The following is a 23,841-nucleotide window of genomic DNA, read 5'->3' as shown; positions in this document are numbered from 1 at the left end:
GAGTTTCAGAGAGGAAGAATGACTTACCTAAGGTAGTTCTGTTGGAAGAGCAGCAGAGCTGGAACTGGGCTGTAATCGCAGGTGCCTGACTTTGTGGTTTCCCGGTAACTATGGCCACTGTCCACAACACTGGTTCTCTAACTTTCCTGCACATTTGGATCACCTGGAGGGTGTTTAAAATACTGATGCTTGGGGCATCTGGGTGGCCCAGTCGGTTGAGCGTCTGCCTTGAGCTCAGGTCATGATCCCGGGGTCCTGGGACTGAGTCCTGGGCAGGCTCCCTACTCAGCAGGCAGTCTGCCTCTCCCCTGTCCCCACTCTACTCTTGCTCACTCTTCCTCAGATAAATAGTCGTAAGAGGCATACACTCCATTGACTGAGCCCGCCAGGTGCCTCCTGGACACAGGGACTTTAAAATTTTTTTTTTAAGGGACGCCTGGGTGGCTCAGTTGGTTGGACGACTGCCTTCGGCTCAGGTCATGATCCCGGAGTCCCGGGATCGAGTCCCACATAGGTCTCCCAGCTCCACGGGGAGTCTGCTTCTCTCTCTGACCTTCTCGCTCATGTTCTCTCTCACTGTCTCTCTCTCAAATAAATAAATAAAATCTTTAAAAAAAAAAAAAAAAAAATTTTTTTTTAAGATTTTATTTATTTGACAGAAAGAGAGAGATCCCAAGCAGGCAGAAAGGGGGAAGCAGACTCCCCGATGAGCGAGAGCCCCATGCGGGGCTCGATCCCAGGACCCTGAGACCATGACCTGAGCCGAAGGCAGAGGTTTAACCCACTGAGCCACCCAGGCACCCCTGGACATAGACCGGTCTTGCCGGGTGACTAATACATAGCTGAGCTTGAGACCCACTGCTCTGACTTTTGGAAGTCACAGTGTGCCAGGTCTTCTGCTTAGTAATTCATACAATTTATCTCTCACTTTTGTGAGATAATTGTTTGTTGTTTCCCTCGTTTCGTGGATTTTAGTCAGGGCATGGAAAAATCTCTATCCTCAGTGAGCTAATAATAGTATTGTTAATAGCTACAATTTGGGAGTACTTGCTGAGCGTTTGGACTAATCCAACCAATAATCTCTTAAAAATGATTTTTAAAAAATTCCTAATTAAGATTTTTTTTAAGTAATTTCTACACCAAACATGCGGCTTGAACTTACAACCCCAAGATCAAGAGTTGCATGCTCTACTGATTGAGCCAGCCAGGTGTCCCTTAAATTCCTATTTTTTTTTTAAAGATTTTATTTATTTATTTGACAGAGATCACAAGTAGGCAGAGAGGCAGGCAGAGAGAGAGAGGAGGAAGCAGGCTCCCTGCTGAGCAGAGAGCCGGATGTGGGACTCGATCCCAGGACCCTGAGGTCATGACCTGAGCCAAAGGCATCGGCTTAACCCACTGAGCCACCCAGGCGCCCTAAATTCCTATTTTTAAGGCTGAAACATTTTCAGTAACTTACACAGAGGTATATAAATGAAATTGAAGAGCCAGGATTTGATCCCAGTCAGTGTGGGATTTAAACTCACATTTTTACTTCACCGATCTTTTTAAATTATCTGGGGGTGGGGGGCGCCTGGGTGGCTCAGTGAGTTAAGCATCTGACTCTTGATTTCTGCTCAGGTCATGATCTGATCAGGTGATGATCTGATCAGGTCATGGGTTGTGGAATGGAGCCCGTGTCAGGCTCTGTACTGAGGATAGAGTCTACTTAAGATTTTCTCTCTCTCTCTCTCTCTCAAAAAAAAAAAAAAAGATTCTCCCTCCCCCTCTGTCCCCTCCCCCACTTTCACTCTCTGCCCCCTCCCTATAAAATAGATATTAAAATAAAAATCAAAATTCTCTGGGCCTTTCTGAGCAGGGCTTAACAAATTATAGACCAGAGTAGTGGCCTTTCACCTATGGGGGTGCCCCCATTGGAGCACCTGATGAAAGCCATGGACCTGTTCCAGAACATTCCTGTATGTGTACAAAAGGCTGCCTCCTGACTCAGTTCATAGACCTCTCTGAAGCCCACTCTCTGCAACAAGTCTGTAGGAGCCTCAGAGGAAGGAGATGGCCGAGAGTTGAAGGCAGGAGGGAAAGTTCCTGGAGCGGAAGCAGAGGCTGAAAAGATGGAAGGAGTGTCCCTCCCTGTCCTGTAGCTCCTCTGACCGGGTCCTCCCTTGTCGAACAAGAGCTAAGCGCTTGCTGAGTGGTGGTGTTAACGCAGGAACGCTCGTCCTTGCCACGCCCCTCTGAGTTGATATTGTTATTGTTATCCACTTGATTTACAAATGAAAAAACTAAAGAGGAGTCCGAGGACGAACACCGGGGTTTGAACCGAGGCGGTAGCCCTGTTCTCTGCTTTTGGGCCGCACATATGTTCTCCTCCCCCCAGGGAAAACCGCCGACCAAGAAAGCCAAAGTCCTGCACAAGGCAGCCTGGTCCGCCAAAATCGGAGCCTTCCTCCACTCACAAGGGACAGGACAGCTAGCAGATGGGACACCGACAGGGCAAGACGGTAAGACGGCAGGGCACTGGTGCTCAGGAAGCTGCTGGGGGTCAGCGGGGGTGGGGTGCCCGTTGTGGGGTGGCTCTGCCTGGGAGCCAGGAACGGGAAAGATGGGGCAGCCAGGAGTGCCCTGGCCCAAGCCCCGCGTGGATTGCCTCATCGGTACGTGGTATGGAAATTACCCCAGAAAATCCCTTTAGTCACTCCCAAGTGCCAGGACCCCTTCTCTTGGTAATTCAGAAACCCAGAATTAGCTTCTTTTCTCTTGTATTGCTTTTGGCCCTTTGACTTATGTTTCCCTTGGGCAGTGGAGACCCCTCTCTGGTTTGGAGAGGGGTTGTGGGATAAGGAAAGGAACCTTTCTCTTGGAGTGTATACAGCATGTTCTGAGCGTATGAGCATTAAGCAGCTCTGTTCCAGGTGGTCTGAGTTTCTCACTGCAGCTGAGCTCCACGGGCCGAGGTGTGCGCCCCGCCCACCCATTCAGATAAGCTGTGGCCAATGAAAGATTGGGGAAGGTCTAAGGAATTTAAGCCCAAAGGTCTTTGGATTGATTTCCTTCTCTTTTCCGGGGAAGAAAGGTCAGACATTTCCCTCGAATGTGTCCTCTACTCCTGAGAGTCTGTCACCCTTTGGATAAGGTCCAGCCCTGTTCTGGTGGCCCCTGGTGGGGCAGGTATGGGGCTGCCCTGGTGGGGGAGGACCTGTTTCTATAAGCTTATGGGGGCCAGGTTCCTAGCAGGGCTGCTGACTTCAAACTCTTTCTCATTCTCTGCAGCGCTTGTCCTGGGTTTCGACTGGGGGAAGTTCCTGAAGGATCACAGTTACAAAGCTGCTCCCGTCAGCTGTTTTAAGCATGTGAGTGCCCTGGAGATTAGGGGAGGGAGAGCTGGGAACTCGGGCACTTGCCGCCCCTCTCACCCCTGCCAGCCTCCTAAGCATTCCAGGCTGGGCATTGGCACCAGGGAGAGAACAGTGGTGAGGTCTGGGTGAGCGCAGTCCAGCTTTGCCTCTTGCTCTGGTTTAAATTTCTGTCCACTTTTTCCCGGCGGCGTCCCACAAATCCTCATTGAGGCTTTTCTGGCAGCGTGCTTCCCTCTGAGGAACTTTGTGCTATAAGTCCTTTTTCTTTTTCTTTTTTTTGTCTTCCCCATTGTTCCCTGTTTTCCCACCGAAAGCTTGTTCTGAGCTGCCCTGGGCCCCCTGGCCCCCAGGAGGCAGGTGGGGATCCTTCTGGACCCCCCTCCTGCCCAAGGCAGCATAGAAGAGTGAGGCCCCAGGGGGCTGGGCCTGGACTGGAAGGACGGCAGAGATGCTGCCACCTAGAGCGTCTGGTCTTTGAAGCCAGGAAGTGGGGGAGGAGGCCTCTTTACTCTTGGAGTCCTCTGACCAGAGTCCCATCCAAGTCGCTGCTGAACTCTGGGGAGCGCTGTGGACAGTGGAAGGTTGGGAAGTTTGACTTCTCCTGACCTCTCCTCATTGCTGTTGAAGGCACCCCCCTTTCCCAGCGGGACACTCTTTTACCCTGAGTTCTCACCACAGGGAGTTACATCGTCCTTGCGTTCCTCGTACCTGATTCCGTAGGCTCTGCCAAGCGGGGCCTTGTGTGCCTGGTGACATAGCCCTCTCTAGGTTCTGTGGGAGACCCCTTCTGTGGCCAGAGACGTGGGGTGGTTAGCCTGATAAGCTCAAGCCAGGGTAAGAAGGGAAAAACGGTTGAATTTCTCCAAAGGAGAATCAAGGTCCTGTTGGTGCCCAGTGAGGATTAGATAACGGGGAAGGCAAGCAGGAAGGGTGTGCTGGTGCATCCCAAGAGGAGAAGACAGGTTGGAGAGGTGGAAAAAGAATGTACCAGAAGTAGTGCGTGAGTGCCAGCATGGTGATAGCTTAGAGACTACTGCCTAGGCTTGAGTGGCGATCGAAAGAGGTGGTATTTGTGCCCAGGACAGTCCCGCGTATGGCGAGCACTAGGTGGTGTTAGGCCAGTGTCGTCACTGGCGCAAAACTGGCACAGGTGTGAGGTGCCCGGGATGACAGAGTGAGCTGGTCCACTAAGAGCAGCACTCGGGGCGACTCACTCGGGATGTCTGGCTATGGCCCCTGCCCTCCTGCCCCGTCCCCTGCTACCCACCCCCAGAGGCCTCCCTCAGCTCTCTGGGACTCTCCTCTCGTCTTGTGCCTCCATCCCTAGCCCCATACCTGGCGTGCCACATGCAGCGAGTGACCTGCACCGAGGGGCAGAGAAGGACGTGATGGCTCATGAGGCCAGTCGCTCTCCCCTGTCCGCTTGGGCAGCTCACCGTCCCCCCCGACCCCCGAATGCTCTTGTGCCCACACAGGTCCCACTCTATGACCAGTGGGAGGATGTGATGAAGGGGATGAAAGTGGAGGTGCTCAACAGCGACGCGGTGCTCCCCAGCCGGGTGTACTGGATCGCCTCCGTCATCCAGGCCGCAGGTGGGGACTCCTCCTGCCACGGCAGGGTCTGGGTTTGGAGAGTGACATCTCCACATGGGTGGGGATTGTTGCAGGCAGAAATTGGCTTCATAAAACAAACAAAAACGCCCACCTACTAGAGTTCTGCCAATCCCTTCTTGGATTTCTACTCTTCCTGGCTTCAGAGAGGCCACAAAGCATGGCAAGTTTGTAAATTCCCCTTTTTAAGGTTTTTTCCAGGAACGATCAGGCTGCAGAAGATTCATTCTTCCTGCTATGCCATACTACTTTCCGAGTACGGGGCATGGGTTTATTTTGACTGTGACTGTTGTGGACAACAGGGACCCCCTCTTGCCCGGAAGGAGTTCTTAGAATAGGAGTTGGGTTTAGGCTTGAGAAGAGGGAAGGCGGGAGACTGCACCTTTCCCATTCCTCCCTCCCTCCCTCATGGGTGCCCTCCTCCTCCTCTAGGGTACCGGGTACTGCTCCGGTATGAAGGCTTTGAAAATGACGCCAGCCACGACTTCTGGTGCAACCTTGGGACAGTGGACGTCCACCCCATTGGCTGGTGTGCCATCAACAGCAAGATCCTGGTGCCCCCACGGAGTGAGTTGATGAGAACATTCCCTGTCACGGTTCCTGCAGAGCCCTTGGTGGGAGGGGAACCCTTTGTCTGAGGTTAGACCAGAGCAAAACCTGCTTGCCAGCCTGCTTCCTCTGCCCCCCCCCTCCCCCGTTGGCCAGACAAGGCCGAACTAGGTGGCTCTGGCGCCCCCTGTGGGTGGGAGCGGTGTCCATCTGTGTAACCAGGATTCTGCTGTCTCCACAGCCATCCATGCCAAGTTCACCGACTGGAAGGGGTACCTCATGAAGCGCTTGGTGGGCTCCAGGACGCTTCCCGTGGATTTCCATATCAAGGTCTGGCAGCGAGCCCTTTGGGTCTCCTCCCTGATCTCCTTCCTGCACCCTTCATTTCCTCTGTCCCTGCTACTCACGGAGTGTGTTCTCAAAGACGCCCTTGCTTGCCTGTCTTCAGCAGCTTCACGTTTCTCCAGGAAGGATGTCAGTTGTTCTCTGCCTCCCCAGCCTAGGGTCGGCCTCGCCCCCGACCCAGACTCTGCCCCAGCCTTGTTGATCACGTTGCTTTGTCTCCTGTTTCCTCCTCCAGAGCTTCACCTTTGCTCACAGCATTTTTCAGGAACATTCGTTCCATGGATTTGGTTAAGTACTTGTATACAAAGAACTGTGGGGATACAGAGCCTGTATTCAGGACTCCGCAGTCTGGCAGAGGAAACGAAGTCCAGCAGAGCAGTCATAAAATAGCCGGGGTTCTGAACCAGGGGCGTGCCTCCGAGTCATCTCTGTGGCTTTCCATGTTTTATTGTTTTATTTTTAAAGATTTTATTTATTTATTTGACAGAGACACAGCAAGAGAAGGAACACAAGCAGTGGGAGTGGGAGAGGGAGAAGGAGGCTCCCTGCTGAGCAGGAGCGCAATGTGGGGTCTGATCCCAGAATCCTGGGATTGTGACCTGAGCTGAAAGCAGATGCTAAACTGACTGAACCACCAGGAGGCCCCACGCTCTCTTTCCAACAAAACTATAATGTACAACTAAAACTATAATTTCCAACAAAACTATAATTGTACCCATAATGCCTTGCCCAGTGGGCAGATTCAGCACTCTGAACCAAGCACTAAGATCGGAGATCAGTTAGGAACCGAGCACTCACTCTTCTCCAGCTGGCGCTTGTCTGAAGATGAGGCAGGTGACTGTGGGTTGGTACAGCCACCGGTGTTACCAAGCTGGCCTCTCCTCCACTTTAAATAAAATGAGCTTGATTCTGGGGCATTTGGGGGACTCAGTCAGTTAAGCATCTGGCTCTAGAGCCCAGCTCAGGCCTTGATCTCAGGGTTGTGAACTCAAGCCCCACATTGGGCTCCATGCTAGGCATGGAGCCTACTTAAGAAAAAAAAAGAGGAGGGGCGCCTGGGTGGCTCAGTGGGTTAAAGCCTCTGCCTTCGGCTTAGGTCATGATCCCAGGGTTCTGGGATGGAGCCCCGAATCGGTCTCTCTGCTCAGCGGGGAACCTGCTTCCTCCTCTCTCTCTGCCTGCCTCTGTCTACTTGTAATCTCTGCCTGTCAAATAAATAAAATCTTTAAAAAAAAAAAAAAAAAAAAAGAGGGGTGTCTGGGTGGCTCAAGTCAGTTAAGCAGCTGCCTTCAGCTCAGGTCATGATCCCAGAGTCCTGGGATCAAGCCCCACATCAGACTCCCTGTTCAGCGGAGAGCCTGCTTCTCCCTCTCCCTCTGCCTGCCGCTCTCCCTACTTTTGCTCTCTCTTTGTCAAAGAAATAAAATATTTAAAAAAAAAAAAAAGCTAGATTCTGGTTCCATGTGAGCCAGTCAGCAAGCACACGGTGACTCACTGTCACTTACGCAGTCCTACAGTGGATACAAAAGCAGGGCCTCTGAGGAGGGGGCGGGGGGAGAGGGTAAAAGGTGGGGAGGGTTGTAAAGGAAGCTCTCGTCCAAAGCCAGTCTAGTTTCTTTGATGCCAACAGTGTGATAAGTGCGGAGTGAAATGTTTAGTACACCCAGTGTAAATGTTTAGTACCACCAAGGTCCGGTGTGTACTGTGTGTTGGTCAGGTGAGAAAAAAATGTTGATTGAGCGCTGTGTGCCTGGTTCTGTGCTTGGAGCTGGGCCTGTAGAAGAGGGTCCTCCCAAGCCTGACCTCCACCCCTGCGGAGCTCAGCTTCCGGGTGTGACTAAACAAAGAAGCCATGAAAGTGCTGTTGGGCTGTGGGCTGCCCTGGGTGGGTGGCAAGGAAAGGAACATGTAGGGAAAGTCTAGGAGGGGAAGGTAGCCCAGAGGAACCCCAGCCCAGACTTCACCCTGTGTGTCTCTCTCAAATGGGCCAATCGGGCAGTTGGTTTGGGCTTATATTGCCGGCCTTGAGCTGATGTCTGACGGGTCTGTGGTTTAGGACTCTTAGCTTTGCCTGTTGGCTGATTTGTGACCTTGGAGATGCTCCCCCTCCTGGTGGACTTTGAAATAGCACAGCTTAGGGACACCTGGGAGGCTCAGTTGAGTGGTTTAAGTGTCCACCTTCGGCTCAGGTCATGGTCCCAGGGTCCTGGGATCGAGTCCCACATCAGGCTCCTTGCTGGGCAGGGAGCCTGCTTCTCCCTCTGCCTGCTGCTCCCCCTGCTTGTATGCATATTCTGACAAATAAATAACTCTTTTTATAAAAAAGTTCAAAAAAAAAAAAGCACAGCTTAGTCCTCACCTTGCCTAGGCTGGGGCTGGTTTTGCTGGGGCTGTTTTTCCCAGGGCTGGAAAAGCCCTACAGAGCTCGCTGTTCGCATTTTCCTACCCCAGGCAGGAAAGCACTGAGGTGACAGTGACCTGAAAGCCTCTCTACCCTCCTACCCCTTCATCCGTGGCCTGTCATCAGGGCTCTCCAGAACAGCTTGTGGGCATCTTGGTCCCTGTCCCTGGGTCAGAGTGCAGTAGCCGTTTAGAGCTGTAGCCCAGCGGGTTCACAGCTGTCATGAGACATAGAGTCCCCAGGGGTCGCTGCTGTCTGGCCATGAGCGCAGAGCGTGCGCAAGGCTGGACTCTGGCACCAGTTTCACAGTCCAGCTCTGGCACTGGTGAAGCTGGGTGGGTGTGGGCAAGTCACTTGAGCCCTCTGAGGCACCTGTTTCCTTGGTCTGAAGTGGGTTTTATACCTCCCATCTTACTGACTGACTGGCATTTTGGTGCCCACCTTGGAAGCCTTGTGCTGTCCCTCCGTATCATGGAATCGGGGGCCAGTGTCGAACCTGGGAGGACCCGAGGGCTCACCTGCCAGCTTCCTGGCTTAGGGATGGGTGAGTAAGGGCTGGCACGGGAGGTGGCAGGGAGAGCCCCAGGACCCCAGCAGGCTTGTGCTCTGATGTTGCAGATGGTGGAGAGCATGAAGTACCCCTTCCGGCAAGGCATGCGGCTGGAGGTGGTGGACAAGTCCCAGGTGTCCCGGACCCGCATGGCCGTGGTGGACACAGTAATCGGGGGTCGCCTTCGGCTCCTCTATGAAGATGGCGACAGTGATGACGACTTCTGGTGCCACATGTGGAGCCCCCTGATCCACCCAGTGGGCTGGTCGCGGCGAGTCGGCCACGGCATCAAGCTGTCAGGTCCGCTGTCAGGGCTGGGGCAGGAGCATCTCTGCACCCCACAGCCCCTGTGTGGTGGGGGTGACCGTCTCCAGCATGTGCGTGTTAGTACCGATGTCCAGAGAGCGTGCATGATTTGACCAAGGTCACTCAGTTTGTGAGGATTTTAAATCACTTCGAACCTGGAGCCTACATGGCGTGGGAAGCGTCTGGATCTTAAGGGTTCAGTAGCCCCTACAGAGAGCCCCTGACAGGTTCTGTCTTCTGGTCTGGGTGGAAGGGCACAGGGTGCCCAGATACAGATGAGAGCCTATGCAGGGCAGCCCCACGGTTCTGCGGAGGGCAGGGAGGTGGCCCTGTGAGCAGCCTGCAGCTCCCTTCTCTCCCTTGCTCCCCTTACCATCTCCCCAAAGAGAGGCGCAGTGACATGGCCCACCATCCCACCTTCCGGAAGATCTACTGTGACGCTGTTCCTTACCTGTTCAAGAAGGTGAGGCACAGCCCTCGGGCACTTCTCATCTCGGTCATGGTGTGCTCCAGGCCTCACGCCCCCGGGGTGTTCCTCTCCCTCCCTGTTTCCTTCCCAGACGACCAGATGAGGCCAGCTCCCCCCACCCTCCACCTGGGCCGCCCCGATTCCCCAGCTGCCCCATTCCTTTAAGGTTCGAGCTGTCTACACGGAAGGTGGTTGGTTTGAGGAGGGAATGAAACTGGAAGCTATTGACCCCCTGAATCTGGGCAACATCTGCGTGGCAACCATCTGTAAGGTAAGCCCGGACCGGCCCCACAGCCTCTAGCGTGGCTTTTGGGAGCCAGTAGGGCAGCGCAGAGCCCTGCACTCGGCGTCCAGCCCCGCTTCCCCGCTCTGGCTGCTCGGGGAGTGCTGTGCTTATGTGAGTAGGGGTCTTACCTGCTCCTTGCTCAGGATCAGCTTCCCTGTTACCTCCCTGGGGGGCCTTCCCACCGCCACACGCTGTCTTCAGGTGGCAGCCCCGCCAGGAGCCGTAGCTGCTGACCACGCTGCACGCCGCCGCCTCCCTTGCAACTGTGGCCTAAGCAGCGAATGACTCTGCCTAAGCCCCCCAGGACATGCTGGTTTGCGCATCTAGCCAGTCTTCAGGCTGGGCCCGTGTACTCACCACTAAACATACTGGAAAAAAACAGCTGTAGTCCCTGTGGGAACAGCATTTGCTGTCTTATGAGGAAGGTAGAGAACCTCACAACTATGGGTTCCAGCGAAAGCAGAAGCTCAGGGAAGGCTGAGCTCTAACTCTGGTTGGCTCCATCCGCCTCATGTCCCCCCGTAGCCTCCTTACCCTGGGATGGGGGGTGCCGTTCGTGATACCATGGTGTCTGCCTGCCCTTCCCCTCACTAGGTTCTCCTCGACGGCTACCTGATGATCTGCGTGGATGGGGGGCCCTCCACAGATGGCTCGGACTGGTTCTGTTACCATGCCTCCTCCCACGCCATCTTCCCAGCCACCTTCTGCCAAAAGAATGACATTGAGCTCACACCCCCGAAAGGTAAGACTGTCCTCACAGTTGGAAAGGGCAGTGTGTGCCCACGGGCCCAGATCCCTGTCCAAGCCCACACCCCCAGCTGTTCAACTGGGCTGACTTGGCTCCATGGCTGATGGGTATCTGGGTGAGCGGAGCTCCCACTTGTTCCTTTGGGCAGTGAACAACCTGTACGACAGGACCATGGTCTTCTGTAGCGGGTACCAGGCTGGGGAGGAGGGAGACTCTAGACTGGGTCCTGAAGCAGCTATCCCGTTTGGCTTGTGCGCCTTTCCTGGACTCCCTCCCGCCGCCTCTGCTTTCCCTCCACATCTACATTGTCTGCCCCATCAGGCTACGAGGCACACACTTTCAGCTGGGACACCTACTTAGAGAAGACCAAGTCGAAAGCAGCTCCATCGAGACTCTTTAACATGGTGAGGAGCGCTGGGAGCACAGGGCCTGGGGCAGCCCTGCCCACTGTCAGCGGGGCTAACTCCACCCCCCTTCTTCCTTCAGTCTGGACCGCGGGGATCAGCCACTTCAGGGGAGAAGTCCCAAACTCTGCCATAGGCATTCCGCCAGACAGTCCGGCCGGCTCCCTTCCCTGCAGGGGCTGGTGCTGGGAACAGTGGGATCACTGGCAAGGGACCCTTCCGCACAGGCACTCCGGGCCCCACTCCTCCCGTGTACTCACAGGGAGCTGGCTGTCGTGGTCACCGCGTCTTCCCCCCCATCCCCAGGACTGCCCCAACCATGGCTTCAAGGTGGGCATGAAGCTGGAGGCCGTGGACCTGATGGAGCCCCGGCTCATCTGCGTGGCCACGGTGAAGCGGGTGGTGCACAGGCTCCTCAGCATCCACTTCGACGGCTGGGACAGCGAGTACGACCAGTGGGTGGACTGCGAGTCACCGGACATCTACCCCGTCGGCTGGTGTGAGCTCACCGGCTACCAGCTCCAGCCACCTGTGGCCGCAGGTCTGGGCTCTCGCGGCCCCGGGGGACTCTTGACTTTCCTTCTCTTTTTCCTTCCTGCCAACCACTCCCCCTGTGCCGGGCCTGCCTCATTCTTTGGCATGAGACCGAGAAGTCTCCTGGACCGCTTCTAGTGAAAGAGTGGCCCTTGTGTCCCCACCTCCCGCTCCTGACGTGTCTGTCTCCCGCTCCCTCTGGCCTGCAGAGCGCCTTCCTTGACCTTGCCCACTTTGTCATATGCTCGTGCCCTGGTGCACCCAGGTAAACCACCCAGGCCCCTCGGAGCAGCCCGGGTGACAAGGGTGGGAAAAAGGGACAGCTGCTCTCCAGTCCCTCCCCCATTCTCGTTGCCCACCTCTGGCTTTCCTTCTTGGGGTGTCCCGTGTGTAAGGGCGGCTAGTGAGGTGTGGGCAAGGCGTCTCGGGGCGTGTCCGTACCATGCCCTCTTCAGCTCTCCTCTAACCTCTTCCCCTCGTCTTTCAACAACAGAGCCAACCACACCTCTGAAGGCCAAAGAGGCCACAAAGAAGAAAAAGAAACAGTTTGGGAAGAAAAGTAAGTGATTCTCCGAAGCGGCCGGGCTGGTGTGGGACTTGGGATCAGTTGGGCCTTTGGCTCTGGGAGCAGGGGGTGGCCACCAGGTAGGTAGCGCTCTTCGTGGTCCCTCCGCCTCCTCTCCTTTGCCCTCTGACTCCTGCCGGCCTGTGTCTTAAGGGACCCAGGTACAAATAGGGAGGCTTCGGTCTCTGGGAACGGTCAGGGTCCCGGGGAGAAAAGGCAAGAGATGGTATTTGTAAGAGAGAAGAGGGGGAGGGGTCCCCGTCCCTGCTGCCTGTGGTCAGAAGTCAGCACGACCCCGTCCGCCCCCTAGGCGGACACAACTGCTTTCTGAAAGTCAGATGTCTGGGAGGCTGGCCGTTTGTCCTCAAGCCTGTCGTCCTTCCCCTGGGACCCTCAGGGACAGGAGCTGCGGTGTCATTTCCCTAGGCGGGGCCCACTCAGATCCAGAGCCCTGTGCAGGCTCAGCTTGAGCTCACCTTCCGAGCTGCCGGCCTGTGACAGTGAGCAGCTCTCCGTGAAGGGGCACCACGGAGAGGAGAGGTTTCTGGAAACAGGACAAGCAGGAAGGCATGGGGTCCCTGGGCAGGATCAGGGTGACGTGAGGGTATGGAGCTGGTCACGTCCACAGTGGTGGGGCTGGGAGAGTCACCGCGCAGGGGAAGAGGGGAGGGAAATTCAGCAGGCACGGGGTGGGGGGGTCGTGGCTGGAACTAACCCCTCCCGGAGAGACGCTCTCTGAGACTGGGGCACCTGCCCCTCGGCCCCATCGCCTCTGCTCCCCGCTGGATGACCCCAGCCTTCGAGCCCCCCACGGATACAGCCCACGCTGAGTGTCGTTCTGTTTTTATTCAAAGGGAAAAGAATACCACCGACCAAGACCCGGCCTCTCAGACAGGGTTCCAAGAAGCCCCTGCTGGAGGGTGACCTGCAGGCCGCAGAGAAGATCGGGTCAGATCCTGCTCCAGAAGAGAGTAAGAGCCTCCCGGGCGGGGTCGAGCCAGGGCCGGCCTGCTCGGGCGCTCAGAGGCGGCCCCTCTCCTTCCCCACCTGGGCACAGAAGAGGAGAGTCCAGTGTGAAGGGGCTTCTCCGGGCGCCAAGCAGTCCTTCTCGGACCCCGGGGCCAGGAGAGCTTCCCGAACGCCCACCCCCGCCTCTGAACGCACCCGCACGTCTCCAGCCGGGCCCTCTCCGTCTCCGCCGCCTGCCCCACAGGGGGAAGGTGCCATTCCCACCTCCCCGCCACGTCCCGAGGGCCCCCTGCCTTTCCCGGAGCTTCCCACCTGCTCACCCTGTCCTCCCGCCCCCCCCACCCCTCCTCTTCAGTCATCGCCGTGCGCGTGAAGGAGGAGCATCTAGACACGGCCGCGCCCGACAAAGCCCCGAGTCCGGCGCTGCCTGTCCCCATCGAGAGCATCAAACAGGAGACGGACGACTGAGCCTCCCCACCACCAGCCCCGGGCTCCTTGGGGGCCGCCGCCCTTCCCCTGCTGCTTTAGTCTGCAGACGGAGCCTTTCTGCCTGAGTTCTGCCAGGAGCTCCGACGGCCGGCCCCAAGGACTCACGCCCTCCGCCCTGCAGTAACCTCGCCGCACACCCACATACCCCTCAGCTGCCAGCGGGCAGAGGGCTGCCCCAGTCACACTGGAAGACGAGTCCGTGACGCGTGTACACGTGTGTCCCACAAGTCCCGTAATGCAGGCCTGGAGCCGCGCCCTGGAGGGGAGGCTGGTGGCGAGCGGTGTGGCTGCCTGAGAGCAGCCTCTCCCCTCTGGGCTTGACGCTCTGCTTCTGCCCTACCCGGGGGAGGCCAGGGAACCCTGCGCAGGCAGCTAAGCACCAATGACCAGGAGGCAGGTTCTGGTGACTTGTGAGGTGGCCTTAACCTGTTTTCTCTGTTGGCAAGAGGACTGCCCCCGATCTCCTAAACAGAACAGTGGCCTAGAGGTGGGGTCTGCTCCGGGCTTGGGGCCCCATGCCACGTGGGGAGGCCCGGTGGCAGAGGGGGCAGCCGGCCTGGAAGGCAAGCAGCCGTGCTGTGAGGAGGCCCCAGCTGGAAGGGAGACCAGCCAGCTTTGCGCTTAACCGCTCCAAGCCCCCTTCTCGCTGTTCCCCGGGGCCAGATGCAGCGCTGCCCGAGTCACAGGGCTGGCTCAGGTGGCCCTAAGGGAGCCAGAAGAGGACAATAGCACCTGCTTCCTGGCCCTCTTTCCCTTCCTGTCCATTCTCCTTTCTGAAATTACATTCTAGAAGCTCCCCTAGTGTCTGCCAGATTTCAGTTGCTTTTATTTTTCCAGTTCGTCCCCTTGGAAACTGTCTCCTCCTTCCGTCTCTTCAGTGACTCTTCCTGGAAGGGAAGGCGGAGGCAGGCTGACCTTTAGTTCTTGTCTTTGAGTAGAGACGGGCTGCCGGGTGGGTTCCCGTGTCGTCCTCGGGGGTGCGGCCGTGCTGCTGGGGGTGCGCAGCTACATCCTCTGAGCTGGTCCGTCAGGCTGCCGCTGCCCACGCTTGCTAGGGCGGCGCTGGTCATGCGTTTGCTCAGGACCTAGGCTCTTTGATGTCACCCAGAGATGGGGTGACCAGCCCGATGGAGCTGATTTCCAGTCATTTCTTCCAGGGAGAACTTGAGCCTCACTCCTTTGCTAAAGGCGCTAGAAAGCTCCACGTGGTATAGACACCAGGGCCAGAAAGTGGCCGGTAGGTGCAGCCTGAATTCCCCCCAAAAGTGACTAGATCTAGAATACAGTGAAGATCAAGGACAGGGGCCCTGCTTTTACCTGCTGTGGCTCACACACACCCCAGACCTGCCGTGGTGACGGGTCAGTAGCCTCAGACCCCAGGGGAGAAAGATGTCCTGGGTGTGCATTTGGGCTCGCAGAGAACCCTTGGAGCTCTCGAAGGCTCCTGCTCCTGGTGGAAGCTAGTGCCTCGTCCCAATCCACTTGGAGTTTCTGGGAAAACTGTGTACGCCACGTGACGTGACCCTCAGTTCCTTCTTCCTGAATGAAGTGACACCTGCCTGTGCCTGAGAGCTGAGTGTATTCTCATTTGTCCCCTCATGGGATCCATTACGGAGGGTGGGTTCACCCACAAGCACAAGGAATAAACGTCCTCGTTTGAGCACCCCGTCTCCATAGCAACCACATGCTGGGTTACCCTTCTTTACACCTCTGCTGTTCCTCTTGCGGAAGATCCTGAGCTCCCCAGAGGCAGAGCCCGTGCCTTGTCTGCTGCAGCGGACAAGCCCTGATGAGTGTGGGACCTGAAGATACGTAACCTGTGTTGCTGGAGCCGAGAGATCTACTTGATTGATCACAGACGGAAGTGTGGGCTTCTGGGAGGTTTTCACTCCAGGCACAGGACCGGCTTTGTACCTCACTTACCCTTGGAGAGAACCAGAGACCTTGGAGTCCAGTAGCGGGGGGATGGGGGGCGGCTGTGAGAGCCCCTGACGAAACATGCCCGCTGCTCCATGACCTACAGGGGCTCCTGGCGCAGATTAGACCAAGTGCAGATGCGCACACCTTTCCTTCACTGCTCCCCAGTCTAGACACTGCCCGAGGGGTGGGGCAAGCACAGGGACTGCCATCGGAAATGGCCCCCTACACCGGGTTCGAGGACCCACGCGTGCGCAGTCGATTTTCACAGGAACCCTGACGCACATGTTGACTTCACTTTATGGGGGAGAAAAAGCCTTATCAGAGTTTAGTGACTTGTTCTTAAATTCACAACTGTTAAGTGACAGCACTGGGATTAAACCCAGGGTGGCCTGCCGTGTTTCCACCAGTAAGTCCTCACTCGGTGCCCTTGCTGAAGCATCTTCCGCTGGCCAGACAGCATGCCAGAGGTTGGGCCTCGAAAGCATGATGCGTGCGTGGTCCAGCCGTGGCTGTGCGCAAGGTGAGCAACGGCCCGGAGCAGGGCTCAGAGCCGTGTATGATCCTCGAGGTCAGGGTCCTTGTCTTTTTCTTTTTTTTTTGAAGCAGGCTCCATGCCCAGTGTGGAGTCTAGATCAAGAGTCTCAAGCTCAGAAGTTGCAGGCTGCACCAACTGAGCCAGCCAGGCACCCCAGGACCCCCATCTTTCTGTTCTTTTGCATTCCTGGGAAGAAACTGCTACTTTCCACAAAAATGAAATAGCGGGGGCGCCTGGGTAGCTCCATTGGGTAAGCGGTCGCTTTCGGCTCAAGTCTTGATCTTGGGGTCCTGGGATGGAGCCCCACATTGGGCTTCCTGCTCAGCAGGGAGTCTGGCCCTCTGGCCCTCCCCCTTGCTCGTACTGTCTCCCATAAAAATCTTTTTAAAGAATGATAAATCGGGCACCTGGGTGGCTCAGTGGGTTAAAGCCTCTGCCTTCAGCTCAGGTCATGATCTCAGGGTCAGGGTCATGGGATCAAGCCCCAAATCTGGCTCTCTACTCAGCAGGTGGCCTGCTTCCTGAACACCCCCCGCCCCGCCCCACCTGCCTCTGCCTACTTGTGATCTCTCTGTCAAATAAAATCTTGAAAAAGAAAAAGAAAAACCTGTAACTCCAGGGCTATTTGGAGCACCTCACCTGACAGGAACTTGGTGCCACAAAAGTGTCCGCAAAGACTGATGCCATTGTCATTAATGCTGCTTCCAGATCCGTCCTCTAAGGCCCAACTGCTCACCTTCAGCTTGGGGTCTTTCTAGAGGTTCCTTCCTCCCAGCCTACCTGACTAGAAAAACTTATGAGCTGTGTGCCCCTCCCCCAAAGAAGATACACCTGAGAATGAGACCTTACTTGGAAATAGGATCTTTACGGAGGTAATCGTGTTAGAATAAGGTCATGGGGTTGGGCCCTAATCCCGCTGGACTCCTGTCCTTCTAGAAAGGGGGAACTTGGACTCCATCTTGCAGGAAGATGTGAAGGGACAGGGAGATGCCATGTGAAGTCAGGCAGAGACTGCAGTTGTGTGGCCACAAGCCAAGGCCCATCTGGGGCCTCCAGAAGCTGGAAGGGGCTCAGAAGGCTCTCTCCCACAGCTCTCAGAGGGAGCACAGCCCCGTGGACATCTAGATTGCTGAGAACAGTGAGCCAAAATGTCTGTTGTCCTAAGCTACCGAGTTTGTGGTACTTTGTCACAGCGGCCCCTGGAGGCTACTACACCACCTCTGGTCCCCAGGCACGCAGGTCCTGGGGGTGCCACTCCATAGGCAGGCCAGGCTGAGCCCTCTCTCTGTCTTACCAGGACCCGCTTTTCTGTTCTCTGTTTCCCTCTCAGGACTGGCCTCTCCCCTAGACACCCTCCCAGTGCCCTCACCACACAGCAGGGGTCCCCACAGGCCAGGGTCCCCGTATCCTCCCCTCCACTGTGCGCTGCACAATTTTGCTACAACCAAGGGCTCAAGTAAACGTAAATGTCAGGCGGGTGATGGAACAACACAGAGCAGGGGCCAGCAGGAGGCGGTAGCCACAGCGACGGCACCCCTGCTCCTCCTGTCCCAGGGCTGAGCCAGGCCCCAGAGTCCAGGAAGGACTGGAATCAACAATGAGCCGCAAATCTGGCAATAGTGGCATTGCTTCTAGAATGTTGGCTCCAGGTATTCTGTGGCTTCTCAGAAAGGCCACTGTCCCACAGGATGGGACAGTGTAGTCATTTCCTCACAGACCCAGCTGGGCCCAGCCAGAGGTAGAGGAGGTGAGGAGGGGGGACAGACATCATAGAATGGAAGCGACAGAGTCACTGTCCAGATCTGGAACCGCAGGAATTAGGACCAAGAGAAGTCAGATCCCTGCTACCCCAGGCTCTTCAGAAACTGCCCCACCCACCGAGGACTCCCCCAACCTGCCCCCAGGCCAACCTTGTCTGCTCTCGGCTGTCATCCCTTCATGGGGCTTCTCCTGGCACTGGACCTGGGGGCGGGCATCCACTTGGCCTTCCTGGCAGCCCAGCCTGGGCAGGTTTCAAAGACAGCAGTTGCAGCCTTCACCCTCTGGCCATGGGCACTGGGAGGGGTAGCACAGGTGGCTCCCACACGCAGGTTCAGCCCCATGAGCCACCTGAGGAGAGGAGAGAGTTCAGGGAACCCGATGTGCCAAGCCTTCCTGGGGAGGGGGCGGCGAGGAGGTCCTCGGGAACTGGGGGGCAGTGGAGCCTGGTGGGTGAGGGCAGACTCTGGAGGGAATCCTGGCTCAGACCCTCACCAATTAGGGGACTCAGAGGGAGTCCCTCCAATCCTCAGATCCCTTGTCTGTAAAAAGGGAAAAGTAGCAATAATAATGCCAGAGAGCTTAGGGTGCTCCGGACACTGTTCAAATCAATCTATATATGCGAGCTCACAGGGTCATCCTCACGAAGAACCCCCGTGAGGTGGACACAGGTCCTTCCATCTCCTTTACAGATGAGGGAATGGCACAGAGAAGTTATGGGGCCCGGAGTCAGTCTCCAGCTCTGCTGGACTCCAGAATTCCTGTTCTTTCTTATGAAATTAATGAAGTGCCCACAAATATTTATTAGGTCCCGCCCCCCCAGGCTGGGAGGGAAGCCAGGCCAGAGAAGTCCACCCCGAGCCTCCATGCACTTCTGGCGCCCTCAGGCCCGGCAACTGGCTCTGGCAGGACCCTCGCCCCAGAAGATGCTCGGCCGCATGGCCATGGTGCCCTGGGGAGAGAGTGGGGCCTGACTGAGAGCCACTGGTGGGTCCCCAGCCCACCCCGGGGTTGGGGGGAGCAGCGGAGGTGCCCACCTGTGCAGCGGGAGCAGCTGGCAGTCACAGTGGAAGGGGTTGCCGCTGAGGTCGATGAGCTCCAGCTGGCTGAGATGGGGCAGGGCGGGTGCGGCCTGCAGCTGGTTCTTCTGCAGGTGCAGGCTCCTCAGCCGTGGCCCCAGACCCAGAAAGGCCCTGGGAGAAATCTGCGAGGACGTGCCAAGCGTTGGTGCGAGCTCCTGCCAGGCCTGTCTCACCCCAAGGCCTGGGAGGTTGACCCATGCTCCCCCAGCAGAAGGGAAGTGGAGAGCCCAAGGTGGCCCAGGGAGAAAGGGCAGTGCAGGGATGGAAACCCTGGCTGGTCTGATCCCAAAGCGCCTGCCCTTTGTGCATCACCGAACGTTCATGGTTCTTTCTATACCTGAACACACCCTCATTAAGGCAGAAACCCTTGGGGCTCCAGCCCTGCCTTCAAAGTGCTCAAGAACCCCACGGACCCCCTTCCTCCTTCCTCCTCGCTGTGGCAGTACCCTCTCTGGCCGGCCTCCCGGTGTGGCCCTGGAATCCAGCTGGTCTGTCCCCACACCAGAGCGCCCTGGGGGCAGGCACAGCCTTGGCTCATCCCAGGGGCACCCGGGCCAGCCTCAGACCTGACTACGGGGGCAGCAGTGTTTGCTGAGGGACTGCATGCCGCACGGGGCCTCATGCTGCCTCCCCTCCCCGCCACTCCCCAGCGCACCTGCTCCAGGCCGCTGTCGTTCAGGAAAAGGTGCTGCAGTGACCCGCCCACGGACCGGAAGGCCCCATCTGCCAGGCCTCCGAGCGGGTTCCCGGAGAGCTGCAGCTCCAGGAGGGCAGGCAGCCCCTCCAAGGCCCCCGTGGGCACCGCTTGCAGCTGGTTCCTGTCCAGGTGCAGCTTCTCCAGCTCCGGAGCTGGGCCTATCGCCCCAGGGGACACTTGGGTGATGCGGTTGCCGCTCAGGTAGAGCCAGCGCAAGGCGGGCAGGCCCGTCAGGTCCCCGGGTTCCAGGCGGTCCACGACGTTGCTCTGCAAGTGCAGGGAAAACAGGCCGGGCAGGGCGCGCAGGGCGGCCCCGGGCACTTGGCCGAAGCGGTTGCGCTCCAGGTACAGGTAGCCAAGGCGCGGGGCCCCCTCGAGGGCGGCAGCGCTGAGGCCGGAGAGCTGGTTGTCCGACAGGTAGAGGTAGATCAGGCTGCCCAGCCCCGCCAGGGCGCCCGCCGCCAGCTCGGTGAGGCCGCAGTGCTGCAGGTGCAGCGACACGAGCCGGCCCAGGCCCGGGAAGGCCGCGCGCGGCACCGACGAGAAGTGGTTCCGCCTCAGGTCCAGGAGCTGCGTGTCGCTGGGGAAGCCGCGGGGCACGGCCCGCAGGCCCCGGCTCTCGCAGCCGCTGTGCCGGGACTCGGCGGCGCACAAGCAGGCGCGCGGGCAGGGCCGGGCGGCCCCGTCGGCCTCCTGGGGGTTGCCAGGAGGGCCGCGGAGCCGCGCCGCCGCCTGCCACTCCGCCTCCTCCTCCTCCTCCGCCCTGTCCCCGGGGCAGCGCAGGTCCGCGGGCCTCAGGGCGTCCAGGGCCTCCCCTCCCAGGCGCCGCGGCCCCCGGCACGTGCCGTCCGAGCGCACCCGCGCCCGCGCCAGCCACTCGAGCAGCGGCCGGGCCTCACAGCCGCACCACAGAGGGTTGCCCTGCAGCCGCAGCCGGCGCAGCTGGCCCGGGCCCCGCAGCGGGGGCAGCGCGGCCAGCTGGTTCCCGCGGAGGTCCAGGCTGCGCAGGCGGGGGCAGCGGGCGAAGGCCCTGGCGTCCAGGGCCTGCAGGGCGCCGTGGTCCAGCATCAGCTCCCGCAGGCCGGGCAGCGCCAGCCCGTCCTCCTCGCCCACGTAGGTGAACGGGTTGTGGCCCAGCTCGAGGCGGGCCAGGGCGCGGGCCTGGGCCAGGGCGGGCCCGGGCAGGGCCTGCAGCTCGTTGTGGTGCAGGCTGAGCCGGCGCAGGGCGGGCAGGCCGGCCAGGGCCTCGGGGGCCAGCACGCTGAGCGCGTTGTGGGCCAGCCGCAGCCAGCGCATGCGCGTCAGCCCCTGGAAGGCCATGGCCGGCAGGTAGACCAGCGCGTTGTGGGCCAGGTTCAGCGTGGCCAGCGCCCCCAGCGCCCCGAACGTCCCCGGCCGCAGCTCCTCCAGCCGGTTGCCCTCGAGCTCCAGCCGCTGCAGCGAGCCCAGCCCATCCAGGGCCTCCTGCGGCAGCGAGCTGAGGCGGTTGGAGGCCAGGTTGAGCAGGAGCAGGCGGCCCAGGCCGCGGAAGGCGCCCTCGGCCACCAGCTCCACCCCGCAGTGGCGCAGGTCCAGATGTGTCAGGTGGGGCAGATCCCGGAAGGCCGCTGCGGGGATCACCTTCAGCTTGCTGCCTTGGAGGTCCAGCCTCTGAGTCAGCTGCGCGGGGAGAGGCGGGGGTTGGGGGGTGCCGAGGGGCGCGAGCACTGCAGCCCTCGCAGGTGCTCTTCCCTCTCCTTGTCCTTGTTCTCTTCACTGGCTCCCCGGCTCCGAGCTGCCCATTTGCTTTCTCTTCCCCTCCCGCTCCTGACTCCACAGGGCAGAGACCGGATCTTAGTCCCGCATATCCCCGTGCTCTCTGGGTTTGTAATTAATTCAATATTCTCACAGGGTTTGTAATTAATTCAATATTTATCTTTTTTTTTTTAAAGATTATTTGTCAGATAGAGAGCACGAGGTGCGTGGGGAGGGGTAGAGGGAGAAGCCGGCCCCCTGCTGAGTAGTGAGCCCCATGTGGGACTCAATCCCAGGACCCTCCGATCATGACCTGAGCCGAAGGCAGACGCTTAACTAACTGAGCCACCCAAGCGCCCCAATTTATAAGTCACCTACTTGTTCCAATCATATAGAATTTTAAATAGGCTGTTTTCCTAGTGGTGATGGTTATTCCCATTTTACAGATGTGAAGACTGAGGCTCGAGAGGAAAAGTGACAAGCTAAGGTCTCCCAGCCAGGCAGTGGCAGATCTACTGGTGCCAACCCAGGCTCCTCCTGTTGTCCTCCCTGCCCCCCTCATCCTGCTAACCTCAGGGATGGCGTTTGGCACCTCAGTGAAGTTCTGGTGCCGACAGGCGACGTGCCGTCTGGGATTGTCACAAATGCACATCTGTGGGCAGCGCTGGGCAGCTACGTGCCAGGCTGGGCCCAGTGGCAGCAGCAGAAGCAGCAGCAGCAGCAGGGAGATGCTCTGGGGCCTGGGAGAGGGAGGAAGGGTCAGTCGTTCACAGGGGCAAGTGTCCCATGCTGTCCACTTACCAAGCCCAGCTCCTATTTCCAGAGCCCCTTGGATGTCTTCCTCCTTTGGCCGCGGCGAAGGCGTCATTACCATTGCTCCATGCAGCAAAGTTTCTATTGTCAGCCTTGTTTAACACTAGGGGAAACTGAGGCTCAGATAGGTGACCTGGCGAGTCTCTTTGGCTACCTGCCCCTTGGCTCAGGGAGGCTGTGCTGAATGTAAGGGTGACCTGACGGCTCAAAGGGTGTGCCCAGGCTGTGGTGAGGCTCCTGGACCTCCCAATAGCAGAGAGAGAAGCAGCCAGTGCCCCAGGCGCGGTGGCAGGGAGCATAGTGGCACCTACTGTGAGAAGATGGCCTGCGGCCAGAGGGGGACCCAGGCTGGGCCCGAGTGTATAAGGCAAGTCTCGGGGGGGCAGGTATTGTGGGGGCCGAGAGGCTCGAGGGGACGTCCTGGCTGGTCTAGCCACACTGGCAGGTGAGCAGGAGGCTTGGGCCTCGGTTTATTCCCCTTTCGTCCATCCGATGCCATGCACCAGCCCGGACTGGGATGCAGGCAGCTGAGGGGATGGGCTTGGGCTTCGCGTAGCTCCATCCCCTTCCCCGTCCTTCCCCCAACTTAGGCATCCATCAGATCAGCCAGTGGGAGCCCTTCCCCTCAACCACAACCATGGCCTGTTGCCTCAGGGGTGACCGCTGCCACCGGGGCTCTCCTGGTTCCCCCACACTGCCCACCACCACCCACCGAAGGGAACGTTCCACGACACAGACGGGCTTCTGACACCGCCAGCTGAAAACCTTCCAGCATCTCCCCGCGGCCTTTGGTGGCAAGTCCTGACTCTTGATGCCACCTGGAATGTGCCCAGATTCTCCAGGGTCGCCCTTGGCTCCCACGACACAGCTTCCTCCTCGCCGCCTGTGACAGCTAAGCCCCCCTGCTCCTCCTGCCGCTCTCAGCCTGCACAGCGTCCCCTGGGCAGCCCTCGCCGGTGCCTGCGCTAGGCCCGACCCTCAGCCTCCTCTCTGCTTGTCACCATCTGTGTTCAGTCTCCTTGAGGTCCCAGGCCCCTTGAAGGCCGGGGCTGCTGGCATCCTCCCGAAGCTCAGGGTGGACTGGGAAAGGGGGGCTCTGTGGGAACAGATCCCTCAGGGACAAGTGTCCGGGTTCAGAGGCCCGCTGCGCTCTCAGACAAGCCCCGAAAGATGCGCCCACGACAGCTCACTGCAGCAGCCCCCCTCCCATTCACCCCCTTCCTCAGAAACCAATTCGGGGACACCCTGGAGAATCTCTCCCTCAGCAGATCCCAGAGCCCCTGTTCCTCGACCCGTCAGAGGCCCAGAGAGGGCCAGGGGCTTGCCTGCAGCCCCTCAGTTTCTCTAGACACGCCCGATGCCCCCCAGGGCCCAAAGACTCACCCCTCCATGCCGCCTCGCCTTGCACCGCCAGTCCAGCCTGGATGCCGCGGGAGCCCCCCTGTCGGGCCCGCAGGCCTGGCAGCGGGGACGGGGCTGAATGGGAGGCATTGTGGGCAGCCCAGCCTGAGGCCGAGGTGAAGGAGGGGCGGGCAGTGGTGGGAGAGGCGGCTGGAGTTACAGGGCCTCCTGCCCGGAGCCGGCTCAGGGCTCAGGATCGGGGAGAGCCCGGCTGGGACAGCCAGGGCTGGGCCGGCTGGCAGGGAGGGGCGTGCCCGGGCAGCCCGTGGGTCCCACATCTGGGCTCCCTCCCAGCTGTGGGCTGTGCGGTGGGGCTGCC

The 23,841-nt window shown here is 58.6% G+C and overlaps 2 protein-coding genes across 4 annotated transcripts in view; one reads left to right on the top strand and one right to left on the bottom strand.

Annotated features, from left to right (window-relative positions):
• L3MBTL2 (L3MBTL histone methyl-lysine binding protein 2) overlaps positions 1–15,245 on the top strand; it is a 19,825-nt gene extending 4,580 nt beyond the window's left edge. For both annotated transcript variants that reach the window (XM_032346162.1, XM_032346163.1), the window contains 14 exons: positions 2,378–2,501; positions 3,271–3,350; positions 4,832–4,949; positions 5,400–5,534; positions 5,758–5,846; positions 8,881–9,112; positions 9,505–9,581; positions 9,754–9,858; positions 10,468–10,615; positions 10,943–11,025; positions 11,332–11,566; positions 12,053–12,118; positions 12,979–13,095; positions 13,449–15,245. In XM_032346162.1, the coding sequence (XP_032202053.1) occupies positions 2,378–2,501; positions 3,271–3,350; positions 4,832–4,949; positions 5,400–5,534; positions 5,758–5,846; positions 8,881–9,112; positions 9,505–9,581; positions 9,754–9,858; positions 10,468–10,615; positions 10,943–11,025; positions 11,332–11,566; positions 12,053–12,118; positions 12,979–13,095; positions 13,449–13,561 (1,722 nt within the window). In that variant the 3' untranslated portion in view covers positions 13,562–15,245. The remainder of the gene's footprint in view (positions 1–2,377; positions 2,502–3,270; positions 3,351–4,831; positions 4,950–5,399; positions 5,535–5,757; positions 5,847–8,880; positions 9,113–9,504; positions 9,582–9,753; positions 9,859–10,467; positions 10,616–10,942; positions 11,026–11,331; positions 11,567–12,052; positions 12,119–12,978; positions 13,096–13,448) is intronic.
• On the bottom strand, positions 13,062–23,841 carry CHADL (chondroadherin like). 2 transcript variants are annotated; one of them, XM_032346160.1, is made up of 6 exons: positions 23,505–23,841; positions 21,880–22,048; positions 19,533–21,233; positions 18,833–18,999; positions 17,948–18,146; positions 13,062–13,171 (listed from the first exon to the last, which is right to left on the bottom strand). In XM_032346160.1, the coding sequence occupies exons 1-5, from the start codon at positions 23,798–23,800 to the stop codon at positions 17,966–17,968; spliced, it is 2,514 nt and encodes an 837-aa protein (XP_032202051.1). In that variant the 5' UTR covers positions 23,801–23,841; the 3' UTR covers positions 13,062–13,171; positions 17,948–17,965. The 2 variants fall into 2 exon arrangements, with proteins under 2 accessions (XP_032202051.1, XP_032202052.1); XM_032346161.1 differs by lacking the exon at positions 13,062–13,171 and adding an exon at positions 16,586–17,839.

The sequence above is a fragment of the Mustela erminea genome, chromosome 6, assembly GCF_009829155.1.
Source record: "Mustela erminea isolate mMusErm1 chromosome 6, mMusErm1.Pri, whole genome shotgun sequence".
NCBI classification, from domain to species: Eukaryota; Metazoa; Chordata; class Mammalia; order Carnivora; family Mustelidae; genus Mustela; species Mustela erminea.
This window is presented reverse-complemented; position numbering and strand designations above follow the sequence as displayed.

What these genes read in the sequence shown, in the direction of transcription:
- CHADL (XM_032346160.1), bottom strand. Translation starts at nt 23,800, where the DNA reads ATGTGGGACCCACGGGCTGCCCGGGCACGCCCCTCCCTGCCAGCCGGC. An exon ending in AGGCGAGGCGGCATGGAGGG is followed by an intron (nt 22,049 to 23,504) that starts GTGAGTCTTTGG and finishes TCCCTCTCCCAG; the next exon opens with GCCCCAGAGCATCTCCCTGC. An exon ending in ACGACAGCGGCCTGGAGCAG is followed by an intron (nt 19,000 to 19,532) that starts GTGCGCTGGGGA and finishes ACGTCCTCGCAG; the next exon opens with ATTTCTCCCAGGGCCTTTCT.